Source organism: Budorcas taxicolor, chromosome 19 (assembly GCF_023091745.1).
Source record: "Budorcas taxicolor isolate Tak-1 chromosome 19, Takin1.1, whole genome shotgun sequence".
NCBI lineage: Eukaryota > Metazoa > Chordata > Mammalia > Artiodactyla > Bovidae > Budorcas > Budorcas taxicolor.
Genome location: NC_068928.1, coordinates 24,142,033 through 24,148,355, shown reverse-complemented (window position 1 = coordinate 24,148,355; position 6,323 = coordinate 24,142,033). Strand labels below are relative to the sequence as shown.

Here is a 6,323-nt window from a genome sequence, read left to right as displayed (position 1 = left end):
TCTGAGAACAAAATGCTTCCTTTGAGATAAAATGCCGAAGCGCCTGTCTGTATTGTGCTTAGTATCTCCGCTGTCCAGAGTGGTCTGGGATGGTGACGGTTGCTCAGCTGGAGAAGGTGGGGGGACCTGGCCCCCTTCCCAGCTCTGCCAGAATCAGGTGTTTCTGGAGTGACTCCCTCCTTCTATGTGATGCATTGTAGTTCCAAAAATATTAGCTCTGCTGCTGCTGCTGCTAAGTCGCTTCAGTCGTGTCCGGCTCTGTGCGACCCCATAGACGGCAGCCCACCAGGCTCCCCCATCCCTGCTGTTCAAATAAAAGTACGGGACCATGTCCCAAAACCATGTGGCAAGAATTTTTTTTAATAATCTTCCATCTATGTGGCCATAGTCCCTGCTTGCCTGAAGTGGTACCTATTTCCATCTCCACTCAACTTGCCATCCGTCAAATAAATACAGAAATAAACATATATGTCACACCAGGTGTGAACTGTGTGTCAGTCATTGGGCCAGTGTGGCTCTTTGGTTCCATGTGGTCTGTGTGTGCATGTGTGTGTACCCATGTGCATGTATGTGGAACCCTGTATGGCTAGGAGCCTCTGGTCATGCTTTACTTGTTACCTGTGGGTAAGGGCACTCCTCCTACCATAGTTAGCAAACTGTGGGCCATGGGCCAAATTGGGTCTGCCACCTATTTTAGTAAACTTTTAAAGAAATTTTTTGGCCAGTGCCCTGAAGCATGTGGGACCCTAGTTCCCTGACCAGGGATCAAACCCACATCCCTTGCTTTGAAAACATGGGGTCTTAACCACTGGAGCACCAGAGAATCTCTTAAACAAACTTTTATTTTTCAAGTAATGTAGCCATTCATTTATATACCATATCTGGCCATTGTCGTGCCACCATGCAGAGCTGAGCAGTTGCAAGAGATTGAATAGCCTGCAAATAGCTGCAAAGCTGGGCCTTTCTGGAAAATTTTGAGGATCCCTATATTATGGACTAGAATTTAAGAAGGAATGATCTAGAAAAGTACTCCGTCCCAGACACCAATGGGTTTTGTTATGTCTGTGGAGCGTGGAATGAGCTATCCAGTCATTAACTTGTTGGGTGTTGGTCCACAAGATGAAGAATGACATTAGCTGAGGCCAGGCTTCGGTCCTTTTGTGAGAGGTCTACCCAGAGGGAACACTGGGTCACCCTCCTCAAATTCTGCAGCAGCACGTCCACCTCCACACACAAGCCCAGCAGAGGAGCCTGGATCTGGTTGATGAAGGGGCTGGGTGTGAAGTGAGCCTTGGCCAGACCACAGCAAACGAGCTCAGTGGAGGAATACTGCTGACTAGAACTTGTGGAGTATTTATATAAAGTGCTTTATGTTCATTATCCTGTAAGCCTCCTAACAGCCCATGAAGATTTATTATTACCTCCATTTTATAGATGAGAAAACTGAGGCTGGGACTGTTAGTAAGGTTACATAGCCAGTAAACAGCAATGCCTGGGTCTGACCCCAGGCAAATTGGACTCCAAAGCTCAAACTTGACTGTGATGCTAGGCTGAGTGGCAGAGAACCAGCTGGGACATGCCAGCTTATCCCCGGGTAAGAAGGGAGACGTGTGGCCTTCTGCTTCCTGGTTCGGTTTGGGAATCCTTGCTTTACTTGTAGGCCTTCCTCAGAAAACATGTAGATGTCAGATATTTTTAAATTTCTGCAAATTGGATCAACTTTCAGACTTAGTTCTAGAGGGATATTGTGGGCGTTCTTTTGTAAAATGAATGATTACAACCTTTTGTGTGAACCTGCATTGTTTAAAGGACACACCTGCAACCAGCCTGATCTTTTTGTGTCTGTTTCTGTCTCTTGATCTCTCTCTATTCCCATGTCCCCTGCTCTCCATCACTCGGAGGTAGCATGAGTCACCACCACCCAGAATCCCCCATGGGCAGGCTGCTCAGCTCTGCTAGCCCAGGGACACTTGTGGCTGCCAGGACACAGACAGACCCTCCACTGACCTGCAGGTGGGTCCACTCAGGCCTGAGGCTGCTGCTGCAGGTCTGCTTGGCTGCTGGTCCCCCGCCCCCTCCTCACTGCACCCAGTGGGGCATTTCCCAGAGCAGGCTAAGGAGTCTGTTCCTCTCTGGCTGCACCCACCCCTCAGACATCCTCTTCTCCCTTCTCCTTCCTGGAGACGGGGATACCCGCGAGCCCACAACCTGGGCCTGATGTCTGCAGGGCGTGGAAGATGTGGGGAAGAGCCCTGCTCAAGGGGTCAGGGCTGACTCAGTGCCCAGGGGCCACTCAGTGGCTGAAGCCAGACTTGGCAGAGCCTCTCTGATGCCCCGCTGAGTTTAGACGTTCCCCAAGGTTGTCACCACTCCTTCAACGTGCCCGAGTCTCTTGCTTCCAAGTCTCTGTTCCATGACTCTATCCGTTTAGACTGTCCTTCAGAAACCATTAGTTGTCATGTCGGTACCATGGTCCTTTACGTCTCAGCACAGAAAAGAATTCGGCTAGAGGCAAAGTGATAGATAAGAAGTGATTTATTAGCATAGGAGGCTTCTGAGGTTTACAAACTGGCAGGCGAGAGATGCCATGCCCCGAGAACTTATTGGGCTACAGTTTTATAATCAAAAGGAAAAGTAGGAAGGAGGAGAAGAACTTCTTTGTCTTTCTTGAGTAGACATCATGCTTGCATCATCAGCTCCTCCTCCAGGTTGAGCAGGGGAATTTTCTTGTTCCTACATGGTCAAGCTAGGCCCACAGATTATTGTTTTTTATGTGTACCGAGAGCCTATCCTAGGAATCACAAACTTACTGAGCACACTGGGCAGGATGTGGGGCTCATGCCACCATTATTTAATTGTTTGCGGGCATGTCTCACGCTTCTGTTGCATGGTTTTGTTGCTAAGCAAGCCTGCTTTGTTCTGTGGTTAAGCAAACCTTTCTTGAGTAATCATTCATTTACAGGGGTCTCCCATATTTTTTCTACCTACAGTCCCCTAGTGGGATTAACTATTTAATCACCTGTGTGTGCTCAGTTGCGGTTGTGTCCAACTCTTTGCAAACCCATGGACTGTAGCCCACCAGGCTCCTTTGTCCACGGAATTTTCCAGGCAAGAATACTGGAGGGGATTGCCATGTCCTCCAGGGGATCTTCCCAACCCAGGGATCGAACCCACATCTGTTGAGTCTCTTGCATTGGCAGGCAGATTCTTTACCACTGTGCCACCAGGGAAGTGATTTAATCACCTACTTTGTCCTTTTACTCTGTCCCTATCACTCCCTCCTTCCAAGTCCAACCCCAAAATTCTTCACTGAAGCCGTCCCCCAGCCTCCATTAGCGGCGCTTCCTCCTCCTGGGTAGCCCGAGTCCTCTTTGTCCTCTAACTTGTTTGGTAGGGTTAGATTTTCTACCCGAGCCTGGCTCCCTTGTGGCTCACAGCTCCTTGAGGGTGGAGACCACTTTCCCTATTTCTGAACCCTACACTGATCCCTGGCTTCCTGCCTGGGCTTCCAGTGTGGGCTCCCGTGATGTATTGGATTAAATGGGATTGAATGCAGACCAGCCCCTGTTCCACACACAGCAGAGCGGGGCTCCCTTTCTCCATGCTGGGCATACTGCTTGCCATTGGGATGGAGACAGGGGCCATTTTAGCCAGTCTGGCCTTTGAGAAAATGTGCTAACACACATGGCAAAATGCAAATCCTCAAGTTGGGCAACAGCTTCACCCTTAGGGCTCAGAGGCAGTCAGGGAGGAGCAAGCTGGAAGGGGTGGGGGCTGAGTCAGGAGGGGCAATTACTGGAGTAATAGAGGACAGTCTATGTTTGATCTAAGCTGGGGCTTTAATGGAGTTTCAGGGAGTGATGAAGTTGGGATATGTGCTTGGGTTGTGTGCGCGCGTGTGTGTGAGCGTGTGTGTGTGCATGTGCTCAGTCGTGTCTGACTCCTTGTAACCCCTTAGACTGTAGCTCACCAGGTCCTCTGTCCTTGGAATTTTCCAGGCAAGCATACTGGAGTCAGTTGCCATTTCCTACTCTGGGGGAATTTCCTGACCCAGGAAGCAAACCCGTGTCTTTTGTGCGTCCTGCATTAGTAGGCAGGTTCTTTACCACTGGGTCACCTGGGAAGCTTTGGGGCCCACTTGACTTAAACTGCAGAAGCGGCCCCCTCTTCACCCACATCTGAAGCTTGTCAGCCATGGATCCAGCTTTTCTGCCCCTCACTGGCCACAGGTCCTGCTGTCCCATGGTCAGAAGCTTGACCTGCCTCGGCCCAGGCCTGGCAAGTTGTGTTGATGAGAGATGGAGGGCCGTGTCCCCACAGCACCCGAGGAAGTCCCTGCCACATGGGTCACCAGCACTGTCCCTGTCAGCAGAGACTTCCTGCTCCATCCCAGTCCTGTCTTGCCTGCGGGAACAGGTGTGTAATTCCTGAGTGATGCAGAGACTGTCAGGCCTGCCCCAGCCCTGCTCCACCCTCCTCACAGCTGTGGCCTGGGCAGGGAGGGAGGGCTCAGAATCTCCCCTGATGCTCCAGCCTTGGAAGCAGGTGGCCTGGCAGTTGAATGCAGGATAAAACAATAACAGTTCATAGCTGTCATTGTTTATAGAGTTCTTTCTGTGCTCTGGTCCTTGTTCTAGCCCTTTCTATGTATTGTTACATGTAAGCCCTGTGGTACCTCTGCAAGGTGAGTTTATTATGCACATTTCACAATGAAAAGATGGAGTTTCATGAGAAATGACTTGCCCAAGGTCATACAGTCTAGGGGTGAAGCTGTCTGACACCGAGGTCTGTGGTGCATAATTTCCATAGGGAAGCATTGAATGGAGACTTTCTCTGTCTCCAAGGGGACTTGATCCCAGGTTTTGAAGGATGGAAACCAAGCCTTGGAGGTGGCCACTATGGGGTCAATGGGCCAACCCTTGGTGGTGGCCTTGCCTCCCAGGGTTGGCCCTGAGCACTCAGTTCATTTGGCCTTCCTGCCAGCAGGATCTCTGAATTCTCACAGCATCCTTGGGAAGTAAATGTGATGAGGGTCGTGATGTGAGGCATCAAATACCAGAGGAGAGTTGGACCAGGCCCTTAGTCTGGGTACCTGCCATCTCCCTGTCTTCTCCTGGGCTGGGGTGAGGCTGCCCTGTGGGCGTGGGGGTGATTCAGGCAGAGCACGTGGGCGGTGGGCAGGCACTGTAGCTGTGGCTGGTGGGCGTGGCCTGCTTGGCACCAGGGGCAGGTGACCCAGCCAGTTCTGCCTCTGACACTTCATTCCAGCCATCTCTCTGACTACGATGAGAGCCTCTCGCCACCTCGGCTGTAGGCCCTGGGCCCTGGACATGCGGTGATCTGAGAACAAGGCAGCCACTGCCACACCTGGACTTCACCAGATGAGTCTTTGCCACACAGGTATTGAGTGCTCTCCAAGGTCCCAGGGGGCCCAGAGTGAGGACTTCAGGGGTCCCTCTGGGCCATGCCTGCCCTTTGCTGATTGGCCTCAGCTGGGACTGGGAGAAAGCTTGGGCCTCTAGCAGGGGAGGCAAAGTTGGACGTGAGCTCTTGGCCACTGGGAGTGTGGGAGAGCACAGGCTCTGATGGAAGTGGGCACCTTCCACTGAGGTTTGGGGGTTTCAGGGAGGGCGGACACTCATAGCTGCCCAGGGCAGAGGTGAAGGAGGCTCCTGACACCTCTAGCAGGCCCTGGGGATGTGAACTCCAGGGCAGCAGTGTGATGGGAGCTCAGGATGGGATGAGAAGGCCCCAGAGCCTGAGAGGGATGGGGCCCAGGTGTCTCATAGGGGCTGAGCCAGCAAGCCCGGGATGGGGGTGGGCCCTGTGGCCCCGGGCCTGCACCATCTCCCAGGAAAGGCCATTCTAGTCAGTGCTGGGGCTTGGGAGGCACTTCCCAGGTGAGGAAGCCCAATCCCTGAGAGAGGGAGGGCCAGGCCCGCGAGAGTCCAGCAGGTGAGAACACAGGTTTACGAGGTGACTCAGGCAGCTAATTATAGCTGCTGCAGTCTCCCCAGCCACAGTTCTCCTGACCCTCTCCTGCTTGGGCAGGGACTGCCCTACACTCACTGGCCAGGGCAGAGGAGATGGAGCAGCCAGAGGTCATAGGTGAAAGACATAGGAGACCCTTTAGCCCATTTCTCAGAAGGGAAAACTGAGTCTCAGGGAGGGATAAGAGACTTGCCCTCCATTCCTCTCTTCCAGTGTTGGCCCAGCCCAGCCTTTAGCCCCATCTGTCCACAGGTCGCTTTGGGCTGATGGAGGTGGTGTGACTGTGGATATGGCCAGGGACCTGGTGCTGATGGGTCTTTCCTAATGGAATG

The 6,323-nt window shown here is 52.4% G+C and overlaps 1 protein-coding gene across 1 annotated transcript in view; it reads left to right on the top strand.

Moving 5' to 3' along the window:
• The first annotated feature begins 5,381 nt into the window (after positions 1–5,381).
• TRPV3 (transient receptor potential cation channel subfamily V member 3) overlaps positions 5,382–6,323 on the top strand; it is a 30,046-nt gene continuing 29,104 nt past the window's right edge. The window contains exon 1 of the mRNA XM_052658011.1: positions 5,382–5,400. Coding sequence (XP_052513971.1) covers positions 5,382–5,400 — 19 coding nt within the window. The remainder of the gene's footprint in view (positions 5,401–6,323) is intronic.